The 21593-nt window shown below is 42.1% G+C and overlaps 1 protein-coding gene across 2 annotated transcripts in view; it reads left to right on the forward strand.

The window, feature by feature from the left end:
- Positions 1-21593, forward strand: part of LARS2 (leucyl-tRNA synthetase 2, mitochondrial) — a 349131-nt gene that overhangs the window by 51574 nt on the left and 275964 nt on the right. For both annotated transcript variants that reach the window (XM_073630436.1, XM_073630437.1), the window contains one exon: positions 932-1060. In XM_073630436.1, the coding sequence (XP_073486537.1) occupies positions 932-1060 (129 nt within the window). The remainder of the gene's footprint in view (positions 1-931; positions 1061-21593) is intronic.

Consider the following 21593-nt stretch of genomic DNA (forward strand, 5'->3'; position numbering starts at 1 on the left):
CACACAATACACTTGATTAATTTGTTACATTTGTTATGGGCGTTTATTTAGCTCGTTTTGTAATTTTGATCGCAGGTGTGGTTTGTCTTTCGGCCGGTTGCCTGGCCTGGCGGGCGGTGCTTGAGAGTGTGACCTCTCGTATGTTACGTCGCTGCTTTCACTGCCCTGGTCTGGGCTGCGGTGGTGATAGAGGTGCCTGGGACCCTCCATTGGGGAAGAGGGGAAGACAGTTTTTAAGGGATTTCCATGTGGGAGGTTTTTCTCCTCTCTTGCTGGACATGCATTATTGGGTAATTATACTGTATACTGTATTTGTATTGTATGATGAGTGTAATTGTTGTTATATCAATGGAATCCATATATGTACATCAACTCTATCTGTGTATATTTTCCAGCAGACTGACCCTCTGAAGAAGACCCTGAGTATATGGGTTGAAACGCGTCAGATTTAATGTTCATGATAATAAGCCTTGTTATGAATATATGTCTGCTAATGTATGTTTAGCCAATTTAGTTTTAAGGTACTTCCCACTGGAGCTCATTGTTTTAACTTTTATGATATACTATTTTTGTACAATAAATTTGTTCCACTTTTCATACATTATTGACTTTACTCATTACTGTGCTGCCGAAAAACCCCACCCTGGGGAAATCCTGTCTTTTTTGTTTCTAGTTTTTAAGGGGTGAGCAGCAATCCCTTTTCCTTCTCTCTAGTGTCCCCTCTTTTTTGGTATTGCCGGAGAAAACTTTCAAGTGTTAATGCGAAAAACACTGGTGTTTGTCATACCGCTTTTTAATGGAGGAGGCCAAGGTCTTTTCCTGCTGCTGTTTTACAACTAGCACTGAAAAATGAGAACGCTTTATTATATTGTGCAAAACTGTAGCAGTACATGCTGTAATAACATAGAGCTTTCTGTTTTGTTTTATCTAGAAGACGAAGCCAAAGTTTTATGTATTGTCAATGTTTCCGTATCCCTCTGGAAAATTGCACATGGGGCATGTACGTGTTTACACACTAAGCGACACCATTGCACGGTTCCAGAAGATGAGAGGCATGCAGGTAAGATCTAGCTATATCATCATTGTAAAACCTTTTTAAACTGTTCACTTAGGAAAGATAATTTTCTGTACTTGATATGCTGTTTGAGACTTCCTGTGTAAAGACTATGACCTGCACACACGTGGGGGGGGGGGCATTTGTCATTTCTGCACAGCAATGCAGTGCTAAACAGGAGCAGTGAGAAAAACTAAGCAACAGATTTACAACAAATAACCTCCACCAGTTGCCCCAAAGTAGCACTGCAATAGAATAAAACCTGATTCTGACCACTGTTTTAAAGAGGAAGTCATACTATACATGTATCGGGCAGTCCGTCTCCACCCCCTCCCTACATACCACCCCACATGATAGTTTTAATCATTTTTTTATCAACCTTTGAAAGCTGATTAGAATTGTGGTTAGTGCTGTCTCTTCCTCCTTTCCATCTAAGGGCTGTGGATGAGTTTCAGAAGAGCCCGCATGTCAGATATTTGTGACTTGTACTGCCACTACCATTCACCCACAGTGAACACAGACAGCGTGGTAAAAACCTTGTCTGTTGTCCTAAAGTCTAGTGGGTATGTCCATGACTACCTGAGCTCACAGGAAGGGGTCAGATGATGCTGGGTTTTATTCAGCTAGGAAGCTGTTCAGCCACTAAGGAAGAACTAGCACACTATGAGCAGTAGAATTGTACTGAAAGCATTAACGCCAGCGATCGCATGACACTGGCAGCGATCGGACACAGCCGATGACTGATCACTGTACCGGCCCGCTGCCAGTGTCATGTGATCACTGTGACCAGTCACAGAAGATCACATGACAGTTGTAAACAATGGGTGGCTTTCTTTCATGCCATCCATTGTATACGATTGTGTTGCTAGCTGTAATTGGTCACAGTGATCACATGGTACAGACAGGACCAATCACAGCTAGTCTGTACCATGTGATTAGCTCTGGACAATCACAACTAATCACAACAAAACAAACTGAATGAATCGATTTAGTTCAGTAAGACTCTTGCTTATAGCAATGCAATTCACTGCTATAAACAATCATAATGTGTAAAAAAAAAAAAAATCCTGATCACTTCCCCAGAGTAGTACAGTATTATTATGGTAACACTGTATTGCTCTGGTCACAGTGAGTTAGAAAAAAAAAATGGGAAAAAAGAATGTAATAAAAAAAAAAAAATATATCAAAAAGAAAAAAAATATTCCAAGTTTTTTTTTTACATACTGTCACCAGTCAGTGTCCCTGATCATCGCCACACCAGTTGTATGATAACGCTGTACTGGACTGGTGACAGTATGTTATAAAAAAAATATAAAAAATTTAAATTTCTTTATTTTACAAATAATTGTGACAAAAAAAAAATTACAAGTTAAAAACTCACCATGCCTCTTACTAAATACCTTTACTGGCTACTTTTCAAAAAGGGGTCATTGTGGGGTATTTTGTACTGTCCCAGCATTTTCAGGCCTCATGAAAGTGATATTCAGCAAAGAATTACGAATCTGCATTGGGCAGGGTGATAATGCTAGAAATTTTGTTTGGTGCCGTTCCAATGAAATGTATGAAGACAACTGCCTGAAGAAAACATGCAAATTTCCACAATCATTGATGATATGGAGTTGCATGTCAGGTAAAGGTACGGGGGAGATGACAGTCATTAAATCTTCAATAAATGTAAAATAAAAAGTTTATATTGAGATTTTGGACACTTTTCTTATTCCTTCAATTGAGAAGATGTTTGGTGATGATGACATAATTATTCGGGATATAATCTGATGCAAAAGTTTGTTTTAGAACTGCAAAGTACATGGAGATTCCATCATATTTTCCTCAGAATTGAGTGATTGCATATTTTTTTTCCTCTGCTTGATCTGCAAAAACAGCTGCAACTGACTCCAGTTTTCTTTCTTTTTTAATTTTTGTTTAACTGTTTCTTAAAGCCAGAAGGTTGGAATGTTAAATGAAAATAGTTTTGAGGCATGTCTGTGATTAGTTTTTTTTTTTTACTCAATTAAACAATTGAATGAACATTTTCCAAGATTGGTGATTCCATACTTTTTTGGTGAGAGAGAATGATGTAGTTCAAGGCACCATAAGTAATTGGCCTCCATCCCAAATTTGAACAAAAAGAAATAAGGTTTGGTCAGCGGGACTTTGAATGAGGCCAATCACTATATAGAGTAAGCATGTGGGATATAAAACACAGTATTGCTTTTATGGGTTTCAGCAAAAAGGGGGGAGTTTTTTGGGGACTTTGAATGAGAGATGTATACCAAAGAGCAGTCTTGGCAAAGAAAATTTTATGATACCTTGTGAAATCATGTACAGCATACTGAATGACACAAAAAAAGCATACACAGAATCGCATAAATGCAGGGCATGCTAAAAATCGCATATAAATATTGATGCCATGGTATTTAGCATATCATGGGGTAAAGACAATTCCTGCACAACATGGGCCACTGGAAGGGCTGAATGGTGTTGGAAAATCTAGAGTAAAACAATATAAGAGACATAAAATCATCTGTATGGACATCATGCATCTATGTAAGCTTGATGCGTTTCGTTGGGGTATACCAACTCTTCAGGGGCAAATGCAATGGTGATCTAAAAAAAAACATAACCATATAGTATAATATTGTAGCTGAATAATAGGATTAAGTAATTTGTGTAAGGGACAGGATGAAAATCCCTATAAATACTCACGTCAACTGCATAGATGTGAACAGAGGATTAGAGCTGTTAAAAAGGTCTGGCATGGGAGCTGAGGTAGAGACACGTGGACAAGCAAGGAGCACCGTGGATTCCCCAAGGTCAGTGTGCAAATGTAGGTGACAGTGAGCCAACACTTCTGTGGATTGAGATCAGTAGTATATACTGAATGTATAATATTATTGATGAGAAGTGTGAAAAGCCCATACACCAGGTCAGATGAAGGGAAGAACTGAGCATAGATGAAAAAACAGATACTCAAAAAACCACCAAATATAAAAGAGGAAGAAAGAAAAGAAAAAGTTAATTAAATCCTGGGTTCAATAGTGAAGGAACCAAAGAGAAAGTTGAACAAAGTGCTAAAAGTATAGGTAAACCTATGGTGATTTACCTTGTTGGTATACATGGAAATTGGGAAACAAAACCACAAGTAAATGCTTGCATATGAGGTATTGCCAAAGAGACACATAGACAACAAATGAGGCGAATTTAACCACTTGACATCCGCGCTATGGCTGAATGACGGCGACAGCACAGACCTGAATTTCCGGGAGGCTGTCATATGACGGCCTCCCCTGTGCACAAGCCCTGCGCACGCCCTGCAGGGCGCGCTGTGATCACCGAGTCACTGAGACTCAGGTGATCACCGATCTGAGTAAGGAGCCGATCTGGCCCCTTACCATGTGATCAGCTGTCAGCCAATGACAGCTGATCACATGATGCACACAAAAGATCGGTAATCGTTTTTTTTCTTCTACTCACGCTGATAGCGCGAGTAGAAAAAAAAGCTGATCACCGGCTCAGCTGCAAGGGACATCGGTCCCGAAGTGGAAGAGGCACATCTGCCTCATCTGTGCCACCTGCCATGGCCACCTAACAGTGCCCACAGTGCCACCTATCAATGCCCACAAGTGTCACCTATCAATGCCCACAAGTGCCAGCTATCAGTGTCCACCAGTAGTGCCAGTCAGTGCCACCTAGCAGTGCTGCCTATCAGTGTAACTGATCAGTGCCCATTATTGCCACCCATCAGTGCCCATCACTGCCACCTATCGGTGCCCATCACTGCCGCCTCATCAGCGGCATACAGTGTTGTATGACCAATTGTCATTCAAAGTGCGTCAGCGCTGAAAGCTGAAAATTGGTCTGGATAGGAGGGGGATTTAAGTGCCCAGTAAGCAAGTGGTTAAATGATCCCAGCTGATACAGCGCGTCCCGCTCAGCATCACGTGAGAGTGGCAAGCAAGGGGAGGCATCCATGCCAGAGCAAAAAAATCTGCCCATACAGGCTCAGGTACCTCCCCAATAGCCTAGATGGAAAGAAAAACCTGCCCCATACTTTTTTGGGGGTTATACTGTTTGTAAGAAATCACAGTTTGAATACTTTTTTACTCTTCTTACTCTTCTTTGTAGCTGTCCCATGATCGCTCCAAGTCTCCTGTATCAGTAAGCAGCTTGACAACAGGGCTGAATTGCACAGAAACATGATGCCACCCACCAACTAGCATTGCTCCCCCCCCTTGTTGTCATTTCCTTCTACCAGCCACAGCAGCTGCTCATTGACGCAGGGTAGCCGGAGCTGTGCGATCACCTGACTTCGCTGAAGAAGATTAAAATGTAATATTCACACTGATTTTTTGTTTTTTACAAACAGTATTCGGCATGTATATGAACAAGGTGGGGGCCTTTCCATTTACTTTAAGATATTACTGTAGCAAGTGCTGTATATTGGTAAATAATTCCAGCTTTCCCTGATTTTTGTTTTCTGTATGTCTATGACCTGGAAGTATAGAAACCTTATACATGGTAGGGCACCCAGCATTTTCTGGGGTAGGTGCACAATGGCAGTCCCATATTTTCCTTATGACTGATGTACCTTAGGAATTCCCGTTGGCACAAATAAAAACACATTTAAAAATCCTCAGTGAAAAAACACTCCCCTTACACGCCAGCTTCTTGCCCCTTTGCCTGGGCCTGAAAATGCTGAGGATCCTAAATCTAATTGAAATACACGCCCAGCTATTCAGCAAGTATAATGCTTTTTGCAAATGTATAGTAGTATCCTATGTCTATTTTTTGCGAATTTTGTGGCCCTTGGGCCCCAGCAGCCGGTTGTCAGTGCTTTGCCTGCCAGGGCGCTTAGTCAGATTTGATCAGCGTTCCTAGTTTGTGGCTTTCAGGAGAACTTGACAATGCAAATTATATTTTTCTGTGCAAAGTTTGAACTTAAGGATGTTTGCAGTATTTTTTGGGGAATCAGAAATTTAAAAAAGTGATAGGTGGCCCCTCCCTTCAGTGCTTTAAAAGATTTTTTTATGCGTTGGGTGGCTATTCCAGCACAGCCCTATCGCATGACAATCCAAAATGCCTTGTGTTCAGTATGTCTGGATCACACCACTGCGTTTTTACAAAAAATTTCTTTTACCACTTACTGACCGCCTCTTAGCAGACTTACTGCTACAGTGCGGCTCTCCTGTGCAAAATCACATGTATATATACGTGATTCTGCAATTCAGCCTATAGGGGGCATGCACGCGCCGCTTCTGCTGTGATTGTTCACAGCAGAAGCTGATCTGCGGTTGCTGGGCACTGAATTTCCGCGGGCACCGGCCGATCATGGGGTAGAGACACAGAGCGAGGCTCTGCCTATGTAAACAAGGCAGAGCTCCATTCTGGGGGGGGGGGGATTTTGTATCCATCCCTTTCCTTAGTAAAAGCAGCACACACACTGCACAAAAACACTGGCTAGGCACACAGTTAGGAAACAAAAAGAAGAGAGGGCGCACCAACCTAGCGCATTACCACTGGTAGCGTTTATTAAAAAGTAAATAACAAGTAATATACTCACAAACGAGCTTGAAATACAGGCTTGGACATAAACTGCAAGACACCAGGATAAAATAGGACCGGATATCAAGTAGATGCGGCAACGGCTGGCGCGTTTCGGGGGCGAGCCCCTTTCCTCAGAGCCTAAGCGGGTGGTAACTGCTCACAGGTGAGAGCTCCTCTATATATGTGTGTGCATACATGTAACCAAGCCTCCCAGTAATCACCAGCACCAGCCCACCATGGCCACTCCCACTTCCCAAAAACAAACCCTCCCAGCTGAAAGGACCCTCTCTGGTGTCACCATGTCTTCATAGTAACACCATGGTAATCTCACATCCAAGAAAAAGCGTGCATATTAATCAATCATAATTATTGGTATAATAGGTGTACCCAATCATAGTACACAATAAAGGACTTTACCTGCGGGCTAATACAGGCCATCTAGGGCTATGATCTGGCCACCTGGCAAGTATGGATGTAAATGTGAATGTAAACAGGCGAAAGTAACCATATCATCTGTGCCACCTCTGCAGATCAATCAGTCATATTGCACAAGAAGGGACTTTACCTACGGGCTGATTAGGGACTGTCCAGGGCTATAGCACGGTCACATCACAAATGCAGATGTAAGTATAGGTGTGGACAGGCAGAGGTAGCAGTACCACCTGTGCCACCTCTGCAAATAGGAAAAGTAGTATCGGCTGTACATACCGGAGGGGGCTACAGAGGACCTCTGGATGGCTTTAGAGGGCTCCAGATGCCGTTGGAACGCACGCTGCCTTGAGAACCCGGAAGTGCGGATACAAATGCGCTCCACCGGCGATTTCCGGCTACCTAAAACGTCATTTCTGCCCGCGCATGCGCAGTGGACACAGGCCGGAAGTGCGGGTGGATATGCGTTCCACCCCGCTACCTCCGACCACTTCAGCCCATACTCGATGTTAGCGAAAATGTATGGGTGCGCACGCATTCCCTCTGCGCAGGCTCGCAGATGTGAAAGGATATGTGAGGCTGGTCGTCGCCTGAATTGACTCAGCATGATGTTATACATAATGCAATGGTATTGGAGCCATATCATCGGGGGGGGGGGGGGGGGGAGAGGAGGGGAGGGAGAGTGATGCTGATGCCGGGAATGATTCAAAAGACACAGGCAACATAGCCATAATACACAGAGGAGATCAGCTTACTGAGCAATCGCCAGAGAGTCCCTTATTAAGAACATACAATTGAATAAAATTGTATTGTTATATTAATAGACTAATCGTAGTAGTCAGTGTGGAAACAGTTATTATTAGCAGATATGAAATGTATCCGCAACAATATTTTGAAAAAACCTACATAAAAATTATTATTTATATGTTGTTAAAAACAGATATATTATAATATAGAATAAATTAAATAAAATGAAAGTCGCATCCGCATCTAAATACTGCATTGCAACACATAATGAATCGCAAGGCAGACCTCAACTAAAGACTTTCCATATATGTGTATGTATACACACATGCCCTCTCAAAAAAATATAGTAAATAAATGTTGGTGTACATGAGGGAAGTGATTAACCTTACTTGATCCAACATTGGGACATAAAGTTAAATAGTTAAGGTTAAAATTGCAAGTAAACAAAATATAAAAAAAAAAAAAATTCCCAGTACAAACGAGACACAATGATTGCTGTTGGTTATAACATCATGGAAATTCCCAGTACAAACGAGACACAATGATTGCTGTTGGTAATAACATCATGGAACTTTTACAATAGGGAGGTGAGCACAACATATGTGCACAAATAAATGCGCTCCTGTCGACCCATTCTAGACATATATCATATATAGCTATAGCAAAAAACAAATAAAATTGCACCAAAAATAGGTGATATATTCTTAACCTAGGACTCTCTAGCGCCATGTCCCCGCTGGTATCTGGTGGGTCAAAAACTGATGTGAACTCTACCCAATATAAAGGACACATATACTGTTGCAAATGCACGTAAAATATATATATTAAAATATAATACAACCCCCCCATAAAACCACATAAATCAGCCATATAGAAAACCTTATACTGCATATGGTGGCTGTCTAACTAAATTTAGCAGGGAAAGGGGCCCCAGCAAATCAGATGGGGACCCTCCCAGTCTAAGGATGGGTAATCGATGTCTCCCATGGCCATGGGAGATGTATAGAAGGGAGGAAACTCTAATCCGAGGGGAGAGGGGGGGAGGGGTCGGGGAAGAACGAAGGGGGAGATTCTACTGACACAAGCGTTATGAAGCCACTGGATTATTCAATGTACTTGGAAAACGTGAGGGACCAAAATAAGGAGGGAAGTGGCAAACAGGCAAGGATAGCACATATCATAGGACACTATGTAATTCTATCTCTTCGTTGAGGCCTTTCGGGGCTAAAGTCCCCAAGGTGAAAATCCAATAGGCCTCTCTAGTACACAGTAGCTGGTACTTTTTGCCACTGTCGAGATCATTGGGCATAGCTTCTAAGCCAAACACCCTAAGGCCATCTATGTTACTATCGTGAACCTCTAGAAAGTGCCTTGGTAGAGAATATTTGTCTTTCTTAGTTGAGATATTACTTCTATGTTCATTCATTCTCGTTCTCATAGGTCTAGAGGTCCGACCGATATAAAGGCGGCCACATGGACAGAAAAGACCATAAATCACATATGCAGTGCCGCAGTTTATAAATTGTTTTATCGTGTGGATCTTGCCATCAGCTCCTACTATGTCTTTTTTCCTATGACACATATAGGTACAATTTCCGCAGTTTGAGCTCCCACATCTATAACTGCCCTTTTGGTCGAATATTGTTGTCCAGGGGCTATTGAGTCCTCTGTTCTTGTTCTTTTTCACCCTACTTGGGGCAATAAGGCTCCTCAGGTCTTTTGGTCTTCTTCTAAAAACCAAATTTGGGTTTGTAGGAAGACTAGTCTTCAGAACTGGATCCGATTCTAAAATCCTCCAATTTTTCTTGAAGATTTTATAGATTATGGGGGCTTTATTATTGAACCTCGTACAGAAGCGTACTTGTAACTGTGATTGTTTTGATCCATCTTCGTGAGGTCTCAATCTTCTTGTGCCATCACTTCCATCGTTGTCGTACAACTCAAGGTATTTCTTGAAGGCTTCCTTTATGTGATCTTCCTTATACCCCTTTTCTTTGAACTTGGTCTTTAGGACAAGGCTTTGTTCCTCATGGTCTTGTTTCAGAGTGCAAGTCCGCCTAAGTCTGCAAAACTGGCCGTATGGAACATTGCGGATCCATCTAGGATGGTGGTTGCTGCGGGCATGGAGGTAGGAATTGCCAGCACTTGGCTTAAAATGGGTTTTAGAGTAGATATCTCCAAGCTCGTCAACTCGCAATTCAAGGTCTAGAAAGATCAGGGACTGATCGTTCACCACATATGTGAACGAAATACCGAAAGGGTTCTTTGCACAATGTGCTAGAAATCCATCCAGCTCCTCATCCGTGCCGCTCCAAATAATAAGAACATCATCGATATATCGAGCGTACAATACCAAGTTTCTTCCAAAGGGGTTATTGGCCCAGATGTAATTGAGCTCCCAATAGCCCATAAATAAGTTCGCGTAGCTAGGAGCGAACCTGGCACCCATCGCAGTGCCCTTCACCTGCCTATATTAGCTATCCATGAACATAAAATAGTTATGAGTCAGCGTGAACTCAATACACTCATAGAGGAAGTGTGCTTGTGTGGGGTTGAAAAGATGTGCATCCACCAAAAAATGCTCGATGGCTCTTAAGCCAAATTTATGTTGGATAGATATATATATAAAGATGCTACATCTAGTGACAACCATCTATAGCCTTTCTCCCATGTATAGGTGCTCAATATCTCCAGGGCATGGCTGGAGTCCTTGATGAATGATGGCAAATTTAGTACCAACCCCTGGAGAAAATGATCAATATAACTGCCAAGGTTACTAGTCAGGCTGTCTATTCCCGCAATAATAGGTCTACCGGGAGGCTTCTCCATATCCTTGTGCATCTTAGGGATATGGTAGAAGTATGGGACCACTGGATGTTTCGAATACAGGAATAGATGCTCACTCTTGGTAATAACTTGATTGGCTAGTGCTCTATCGAGAAGTTCTTTCAACTCCTTGTTGTAACTGGCCGTCGGATCCCAGGTGAGCCTTTCATAGGTATCGAGGTCGCTGATCAGTCTGGATGCTTCTTCTAAATATTGATCTCTATCTTGTATAACTAGACCTCCACCCTTGTCTGCTTTTCTAATTATAATGTCGGAATTCTTCTTCAGGCTATTGAGAGGGCCATCCAAGTAGGCTTCATGGCCTTTATTGTATTTCCGAATTTTTCCACTGCAAATGACGCTTAACAGTGAGATTCCGTATAAATTTATTGAGGTCGATGTAGAGTTCAAACAGATTTGGGGGCTCTCTGGAGCATAGTTTAGTCCTCTTCTAAGTAACCCAAGTTCTAGTTCTGAAAATACACACTTGGACAAATTGAAAATTTTTATCGTGGAGTGGCTCTCTAGTTCTTTGAGTTCCTTTTGGGAAGTAGTTTTACCCCCTCCTCTGCACCCTCTCCTCGTGGTCTTAGTTGTCTCCGAGCGTTTAGAGGTGATGGTAGCCGGGAAGCACTGCTTTTCTTCGCTGCAGGCACCATCTTTCCCGCAGCTCCTTCCACCAAAAAAGGAACCTCATCATTGGATTTGAGTACCTCGATATTGGTGGCATTTTCTCCTTTTCTCAAAGGGTTGTGGGGTCTTGGTCTATCAGAAGATTCCTGTATACTCTTCGCTGGTGCAACCATATGTGGATGCATCTCAGGAGTTCCCTCATGTATAGTACTAGCTTTAATTGAGGGAAAATCGATCAAGTCCTCAGCATCATATCTGGGGCAGTCTTCCATTCTCTTTTCTCCTTGGTTGTTGGTGGCATTGGGAGTAGGGTCTATAGAAAGTGCTATTGTGGTAGAAGGGGGAGGAAAATCATCATTTACCCACCCACTAGAGGGAGCACTGTTAAGCTGATCATGGTGTCATTTACCTCTATTGAGGTGCCTAATGGTGTTAGGAGGATTGTTGTAACTATAGGCTGGGTGTTTGTTCTTATTTTTGTGTATATGTTTATTCTTGTTTTTGTTTTTATTTTTATTTCTATTCTAGTGGTATTTTTTGTCTGTGCTTTTATTGAAGTTGATGGTATTGTGTTTAGAACCCCTGGCATTATTCCATTTATACATACTATTGCTAGTATTGAGAGCACTGATTGCCTGATGTTGCTCTTGTTCTAAACTCTCCTCCTGTGCAAGAGTGGAAGGTGAAGACGCTCTCTCCTTCTTCCAGTTAAACTCCCGCCCTGTCATGTAGTCTTGTCTGTCCCTCTCAAATTTCCCTGATTTTCTAGTGATCAGGTCAGCCTCAAACTCTATAGTTTGTTCATTGATTTTCTTATCCCATACCGTGAATGATTCTAGATAGTGAAGCCAGCTAGCTGTTCCTGAATATTAGTGACTTCTAATTTAATACTATCTAGATTTCTCTCCCTTTGTTTGATGATCAGGTTCAACCAAGATCTATTGAAGGATCGCATTTCCCTGATCCATTCTTCACCAATATCATCATCCAAAAAACTGCACAACTTATTAAGTCTAAGACCTCTGGGAATCCTATTGACTTCCAGATATTTTTGCAACAATATAATGTCCCACCACTGGGTCATTTCACTTTCTAGCAGATGTTTGAGCTTGTAGAAAGTTGATATCATTGCCTCTTCTCTATTCGGTGTAACTTTAGTAGTCTCAGTATTGTCGGGTCCTTCTGGTCGCTGCTCATAATTATTAATACTGGTCAAGAATCCCTTAGCCAGGGATGCTCGCCTTAGCTGTCTTTCTTCAATAGATAGTATCATGCTTGCTGATCGATACTTGGTCCTTAGTAGCACACAGTCTATTCACTCAGCTGCTGGAGTCCCCAAGATAAGCAAAACATATAACCAAAAGAGATAATCTCTCTCCTGCGCTCAAGTGTCTAGATTCTCAGTGTGTGATAGGGCCAGTAGGCTTTAGTGGTATCTGGCGTCTTGCAGCCCTCTTCAGAATGTTGGACATTCAAAAACTACAAAGAGGAAACAAAAAGAAGAGAGGGCGCACCGACCTAGCGCATTACCACTGGTAGCGTTTATTAAAAAGTAAATAACAAGTAATATACTCACAAACGAGCTTGAAATACAGGCATAACCTGCAAGTATGCAGTAACAGACACCAGGATAAAATAGCACCGGACATCAAGTAGATGCGGCAACGGTTGACGTGTTTCGGGGGCGAGCCCCTTTCCTCAGAGCCTAAGCGGGTGGTAACTGCTCACAGGTGAGAGCTCCTCTATATATGTGTGCATACATGTAACCAAGCCTCCCAGTAATCACCAGCACCAGCCCACAATGGCCACTCCCACTTCCCAAAAACATAACCCTCCCAGCTGAAAGGACCCTCTCTGGTGTCACCATGTCTTCATAGTAACACCATGGTAATCTCACATCCAAGAAAAAGCGTGCATATTAATCAATCATAATTATTGGTATAATAGGTGTACCCAATCATAGTACACAATAAAGGACTTTACCTGCGGGCTAATACAGGCCATCTAGGGCTATGATCTGGCCACCTGGCAAGTATGGATGTAAATGTGAATGTAAACAGGTGAAAGTAACCATATCATCTGTGCCACCTCTGCAGATCAATCAGTCATATTGCACAAGAAGGGACTTTACCTACGGGCTGATTAGGGACTGTCCAGGGCTATAGCACGGTCATATCACAAATGCAAATGTAAGTATAGGTGTGGACAGGCAGAGGTAGCAGTACCACCTGTGCCACCTCTGCAAATAGGAAAAGTAGTATCGGCTGTACATACCGGAGGGGGCTACAGAGGACCTTCGGGTGGCTTTAGAGGGCTCCAGATGCCGGTGGAACGCACGCCGCCTTGAGAACCCGGAAATGCGGATACAAATGCGCTCCACCAGCTACCTAAAACGCCTTCTCTGCCCGCGCATGCGCAGTGGACAAAGGCCGGAAGTGTGGGTGGATATGCGTTCCACCCCGCTACCTCCGACCACTTCAGCCTATACTCGCTGTAAGCGAAAATGTATGGGTGCGCACGCATTCCCTCTGCGCAGGCTCGCAGATGTGAAAGGATATGTGAGGCTGGTCGTCGCCTGGATTGACTCAGCATGATGTTATACATTGCTAATGCAATGGTATTGGAGCCACATCATCAGAGGGGGGGGGAGGAGGGGAGGTAGAGGGGAGGGTCAGAGGGGGGAGACTGATGCTGATGCCGGGAATGATTCAAAATTCAAGACACAGGCAACATAGCCATAATACACAGAGGAGATCAGCTTACCGAGCAATCGCCAGAGAGTCCCTTATTAAGAACATACAATTGAATAAAATTGTATTGTTATATTAATAGACTAATTGTAGTAGTCAGTGTGGAAACAGTTATTATTAGCAGATATGAAATGTATCCGCAACAATATTTTGAGACTACTAAAGTTACACCGAATAGAGAAGAGGCAATGATATCAACTTTCTACAAGCTCAAACATCTGCTAGAAAGTGAAATGACCCAGTGGTGGGACATTATATTGTTGCAAAAATATCTGGAAGTCAATAGGATTCCCAGAGGTCTTAGACTCAATAAGTTGTGCAGTTTTTTGGATGATGATATTGGTGAAGAATGGTTCAGGGAAATGCGATCCTTCAATAGATCTTGGTTGAACCTGATCATCAAACAAAGGGAGAGAAATCTAGATAGTATTAAATTAGAAGTCACTAATATTCAGGAACAGCTAGCTGGATTCACTGATCTAGAATCATTCACGGTATGGGATAAGAAAATCAATGAACAAACTATAGAGTTTGAGGCTGACCTGATCACTAGAAAATCAGGGAAATTTGAGAGGGACAGACAAGACTACATGACAGGGCGGGAGTTTAACTGGAAGAAGGAGAGAGCGTCTTCACCTTCCACTCTTGCACAGGAGGGGAGTTTAGAACAAGAGCAACATCAGGCGATCAGTGCTCTCAATACTAGCAATAGTATGTATAAGGGGAATAATGCCAGGGGTTCTAAACACAATACCATCAACTTCGATAAAAGCACAGACAAAAAATACCACCAGAATAGAAATAAAAATAAAAACAAAAACAAGAATAAACATATACACAAAAATAAGAACAAACACCCAGCCTATAGTTACAACAATCCTCCTAACACCATTAGGCACCTCAATAGAGGTAAATGACACCATGATCAGCTTAACAGTGCTCCCTCTAGTGGGTGGGTAAATGATGATTTTCCTCCCCCTTCTACCACAATAGCACTTTCTATAGACCCTACTCCCAATGCCACCAACAACCAAGGAGAAAAGAGAATGGAAGACTGCCCCAGATATGATGCTGAGGACTTGATCGATTTTCCCTCAATTAAAGCTAGTACTATACATGAGGGAACTCCTGAGATGCATCCACATATGGTTGCACCAGCGAAGAGTATACAAGAATCTTCTGATAGACCAAGACCCCACGACCCTTTGAGAAAAGGAGAAAATGCCACCAATATCGAGGTACTCAAATCCAACGATGAGGTTCCTTTTTTGGTGGAAGGAGCTGCGGGAAAGATGGTGCCTGCAGCAAAGAAAAGCAGTGCTTCCCGGCTACCATCACCTCTAAACCCTCGGAGACAACTAAGACCACGAGGAGAGGGTGCAGAGGAGGGGGTAAAACTACTTCCCAAAAGGAACTCAAAGAACTAGAGAGCCACTCCACGATAAAAATGTTCAATTTGTCCAAGTGTGTATTTTCAGAACTAGAACTTGGGTTACTTAGAAGAGGACTAAACTATGCTCCAGAGAGCCCCCAAATCTGTTTGAACTCTACATCGACCTCAATAAATTTATACGGAACCTCACTGTTAAGCGTCATTTCAAGTTGAAAGAACTTAATGGAACAATTGACGATCATCTTGAGACGACTGTTCCGTCCATCCCTATAGAGTCCTTAGACAAAGGGATACTTGAGATCTTAGAAGTACTCTATATAGAGGGAAACCATGAGTGTACGTATGAGATTCCTCCCTCGTTTCTTGAGGGAGAGATCATTAACACTAACTTTAGACCAAGATCAAGTTTCTACCCGCATTGGAACAAGGGTAATTTTATACCCACCTTCTATGAGGTAGTAATGGAGGAATTTTAAAAAAATTTGCAGTGGAAAAATTCGGAAATACAATAAAGGCCATGAAGCCTACTTGGATGGCCCTCTCAATAGCCTGAAGAAGAATTCTGACATAATTAGAAAAGCAGACAAGGGTGGAGGTCTAGTTATACAAGATAGAGATCAATATTTAGAAGAAGCATCCAGTCTGATCAGCGACCTCGATACCTATGAAAGGCTCACCTGGGATCCGACGGCCAGTTATAACAAGGAGTTGAAAGAAGTTCTCGATAGAGCACTAGCCAATCAAGTTATTACCAAGAGTGAGCATCTATTCCTGTACTCGAAACATCCAGTGGTCCCATACTTCTACCATATCCCTAAGATGCACAAGGATATGGAGAAGCCTCCCGGTAGACCTATTATTGCGGGAATAGACAGCCTGACTAGTAACCTTGGCAGTTATATTGATCATTTTCTCCAGGGGTTAGTACTAAATTTGCCATCATTCATCAAGGACTCCAGCCATGCCCTGGAGATATTGAGCACCTATACATGGGAGAAAGGCTATAGATGGTTGTCACTAGATGTAGCATCTTTATATACATCTATCCAACATAAATTTGGCTTAAGAGCCATCGAGCATTTTTTGGCGGATGCACATCTTTTCAACCCCACACAAGCACACTTCCTCTATGAGTGTATTGAGTTCATGCTGACTCATAACTATTTTATGTTCATGGATAGCTTCTATAGGCAGGTGAAGGGCACTGCGATGGGTGCCAGGTTCGCTCCTAGCTACGCGAACTTATTTATGGGCTATTGGGAGCTCAATTACATCTGGGCCAATAAGCCCTTTGGAAGAAACTTGGTATTGTACGCTCGATATATCGATGATGTTCTTATTTTTTGGAGCGGCACGGATGAGGAGCTGGATGGATTTCTAGCACATTGTGCAAAGAACCCTTTCGGTATTTCGTTCACATATGTGGTGAACGATCAGTCCCTGATCTTTCTAGACCTTGAATTGCGAGTTGACGAGCTTGGAGATATCTACTCTAAAACCCATTTTAAGCCAAGTGCTGGCAATTCCTACCTCCATGCCCGCAGCAACCACCATCCTAGATGGATCCGCAATGTCCCATACGGCCAGTTTTGCAGACTTAGGCGGACGTGCACTCTGAAACAAGACTATGAGGAACAAAGCCTTGTCCTAAAGACCAAGTTCAAAGAAAAGAGGTATAAGGAAGATCACATAGAGGAAGCCTTCAAGAAATACCTTGAGTTGTACGACAACAATGGAAGTGATGGCACAAGAAGATTGAGACCTCACGAAGATGGATCAAAACAATCACAGTTACAAGTACGCTTTTGTACGAGGTTCAATAATAAAGCCCCCATAATCTATAAAATCTTCAAGAAAAATTGGAGGATTTTAGAATCAGATCCAGTGCTGAAGACTAGTCTTCCTCCAAACCCAAATTTGTTTTTTAGAAGAAGACCAAAAGACCTGAGGAGCCTTATTGCCCCAAGTAGGGTGAAAAAGAACAAGAACAGAGGACTCAATAGCCCCTGGACAACAATATTCGACCAAAAGGGCAGTTATAGATGTGGGAGCTCAAACTGCGGAAATTGTACCTATATGTGTCATAGGAAAAAAGACATAGTAGGAGCTGATGGCAAGATCCACACGATAAAACAATTTATAAACTGCGGCACTGCATATGTGATTTATGGTCTTTTCTGTCCATGTGTCCGCCTTTATATCGGTCGGACCTCTAGACCTATGAGAACGAGAATGAATGAACATAGAAGTAATATCTCAACTAAGAAAGACAAATATTCTCTACCAAGGCACTTTCTAGAGGTTCACGATAGTAACATAGATGGCCTTAGGGTGTTTGGCTTAGAAGCTATGCCCAATGATCTCGACAGTGGCAAAAAGTACCAGCTACTGTGTACTAGAGAGGCCTATTGGATTTTCACCTTGGGGACTTTAGCCCCGAAAGGCCTCAACGAAGAGATAGAATTACATAGTGTCCTATGATATGTGCCATCCTTGCCTGTTTGCCACTTCCCTCCTTATTTTGGTCCCTCACGTTTTCCAAGTACATTGAATAATCCAGTGGCTTCATAACGCTTGTGTCAGTAGAATCTCCCCCTTCGTTCTTCCCCGACCCCTCCCCCCCTCGACTTAGAGTTTCCTCCCTTCTATACATCTCCATGGCCATGGGAGACATCGATTACCCATCCTTAGACTGGGAGGGTCCCCATCTGATTTGCTGGAGCCCCTTTCCCTGCTAAATTTAGTTAGACATCCACCATATGCAATATAAGGTTTTCTATATGGCTGATTTATGTGGTTTTATGGGGGGGTTGTATTATATTTTAATATATATATTTTACGTGCATTTGCAACAGTATATGTGTCCTTTATATTGGGTAGAGTTCACATCAGTTTTTGACCCACCAGATACCAGCGGGGACATGGCGCTAGAGAGTCCTAGGTTAAGAATATATCACCTATTTTTGGTGCAATTTTATTTGTTTTTTGCTATAGCTATATATGATATATGTCTAGAATGGGTCGACAGGAGCGCATTTATTGGTGCACATATGTTGTGCTCACCTCCCTATTGTAAAAGTTCCATGATGTTATTACTAACAGCAATCATTGTGTCTCGTTTGTACTGGGAGTTTCCATGATGTTATAACCAACAGCAATCATTGTGTCTCGTTTGTACTGGGAATTTTTTTTTTTTATATTTTGTTTACTTGCAATTTTAACCTTAACTATTTAACTTTATGTCCCAATGTTGGATCAAGTAAGGTTAATCACTTCCCTCATGTACACCAACATTTATTTACTATATTTTTTTGAGAGGGCATGTGTGTATACATACACATATATGGAAAGTCTTTAGTTGAGGTCTGCCTTGCGATTCATTATGTGTTGCAATGCAGTATATAGATACGGATGCGACTTTCATTTTATTTAATTTATTCTATATTATAATATATCTGTTTTTAACAACATATAAATAATAATTTTTATGTAGGTTTTTTTCAAAATATTGTTGCGGATACATTTCATAGCTGCTAATAATAACTGTTTCCACACTGACTACTACGATTAGTCTATTAATATAACAATACAATTTTATTCAATTGTATGTTCTTAATAAGGGACTCTCTGGCGATTGCTCGGTAAGCTGATCTCCTCTGTGTATTATGGCTATGTTGCCTGTGTCTTTTGAATCATTCCCGGCATCAGCATCAGTCTCCCCCCTCTGACCCTCCCCTCCTCCCTCCCCCTCCCCCCCTCCCCCTCCCCCTCCCTCCCCCCCTGATGATGTGGCTCCAATACCATTGCATTAGCAATGTATAACATCATGCTGAGTCAATCCAGGCGACGACCAGCCACACATATCCTTTCACATCTGCGAGCCTGCGCAGAGGGAATGCGTGCGCACCCATACATTTTCGCTTACAGCGAGTATAGGCTGAAGTGATCGGAGGTAGCGGGGTGGAACGCATATCCACCCGCACTTCCGGCCTGTGTCCACTGCGCATGCGCGAGCAGAAATGACGTTTTAGGTAGCCGGAAATCGCCGGTGGAGCGCATTTGTATCCGCACTTCCGGGTTCTCAAGGCGCCGTGCGTTCCACCGGCATCTGGAGCCCTCTAAAGCCATCCGAAGGTCCTCTGTAGCCCCCTCCGGTATGTACAGCCGATACTACTTTTCCTATTTGCAGAGGTGGCACAGGTGGTACTGCTACCTCTGCCTGTCCACACCTATACTTACATCTGCATTTGTGATGTGACCGTGCTATAGCCCTGGACAGTCCCTAATCAGCCCGTAGGTAAAGTCCCTTCTTGTGCAATATGACTGATTGATCTGCAGAGGTGGCACAGATGATATGGTTACTTTCGCCTGTTTACATTCATATTTACATCCATACTTGCCAGGTGGCCAGATCATAGCCCTAGATGGCCTGTATTAGCCCGCAGGTAAAGTCCTTTATTGTGTACTATGATTGGGTACACCTATTATACCAATAATTATGATTGATTAATATGCACGCTTTTTCTTGGATGTGAGATTACCATGGTGTTACTATGAAGACATGGTGACACCAGAGAGGGTCCTTTCAGCTGGGAGGGTTATGTTTTTGGGAAGTGGGAGTGGCCATGGTGGGCTGGTGCTGGTGATTACTGGGAGGCTTGGTTCCATGTATGCACACACATATATAGAGGAGCTCTCACCTGTGAGCAGTAACCACCCGCTTAGGTTCTGAGGAAAGGGGCTCGCCCCCGAAACGCGTCAGCCGTTGCTGCATCTACTTGATGTCCGGTCCTATCCTGTTATCCTATTAGATCCTGGTGTCTGTTACTGCATACTTGCAGTTTATGTCCATGCCTGTATTTCAAGCTCGTTTGTGAGTATATTACTTGTTATTTACTTTTTAATAAACGCTACCAGTGGTAATGCGCTAGGTCGGTGCGCCCTCTCTTCTTTTTGTTTCCTCTTTGTAGTTTTTGAATGCCCAACATTCTGAAGAGGGCTGCAAGACACCAGATACCACTAAAGCCTACTGGCCCTATCACACACTGAGAATCTAGACACTTGAGCGCAGGAGAGAGATTTTCTCTTTTGGTTATAGGCACACAGTTAACCCTTTGATCGCTCTAGTTGTTTAATCCCAGCTAGTGTCATTAGTACAGTCACAGTGCATATTGATCACTGTATTAGTGTCACTGGTTCCCGCAAAGTATCAAAAGTGTCAGTTGGTGTCTGATTGTCCGCAGCATTAGCGTAGTCCCACTATAAGTCGCTGATCGCCACCATTACTAGTATAAAAAAAATAAAATTAAATACAAATCCCAGTATACATCCAATAGTTTATTTGGATTTTTTTTTACCAAAAATATGTATCAGAATACATATTGGCCTAAATTTATGAAGAAATTCGATTTATTTACATTTTTTTTATTGGATAAGTTTTATAGCAGAAAGTAAAAAAAAAATATATTTTTTTTTCACAGTTGTCAGTCTTTTTTTGTTTATCATGCAAACAATAACAAACGCAGTGGTAATCAAATACCACCAAAAGAAAGCTCTATTTGTGTGGAAAAAAATACATAAAAAATGTATTTGTGTACAGCGCTGTATGACTGCACAATTTCAGTTAAAGTAACGCAGCGCCGTATCGCAAAAAATGGCATGGTCATGAAGGGGTGTAAATCTACCAGAGGTCAAGTGGTTAATTAAACATCATCCTATGTGCATGCTCTGTATTTTATTGTTTAGCACACTAAAAGCGAATTAAAGCTACCATTCTGCTTGTGGTGAACAAGAAAAAACAGGATAGGAACCCCATGAATGATATCAACATTCATTTGCATTGGCAATAAAAGGTCTTTTCAGTTTAAAATTCCTGTATAATTTTTCCACTTTTCGATGCTTACCTTTTGTGGTGTTATGTAAAACAGCTGGATTTAGATATAAAAATGAAAATGACTGTTCATACTGAATGTTTTACTAAACACAAAAATCTAAATAATTATTGTGTGGGCATAGAGGAACAATTCTCATGGCGTTTTAAGGGTTTAACAAAGGACAATTTACATTGCTTAATAAAAACCTGAAGCTCATACTGAGGGGCAGTGGCAAACAGAGTCCAGTAAAATGTTTCAGCTGTCATTTGGAAAACATTGCAAGTTTTTAAGGGAACCGATGGTAGGAAGATTTTATTTAAAGACCAAATCCAGTCTAAAAAGTT

The sequence above is a fragment of the Aquarana catesbeiana genome, linkage group LG05, assembly GCF_042186555.1.
Source record: "Aquarana catesbeiana isolate 2022-GZ linkage group LG05, ASM4218655v1, whole genome shotgun sequence".
In the NCBI taxonomy this organism is placed as follows: domain Eukaryota; kingdom Metazoa; phylum Chordata; class Amphibia; order Anura; family Ranidae; genus Aquarana; species Aquarana catesbeiana.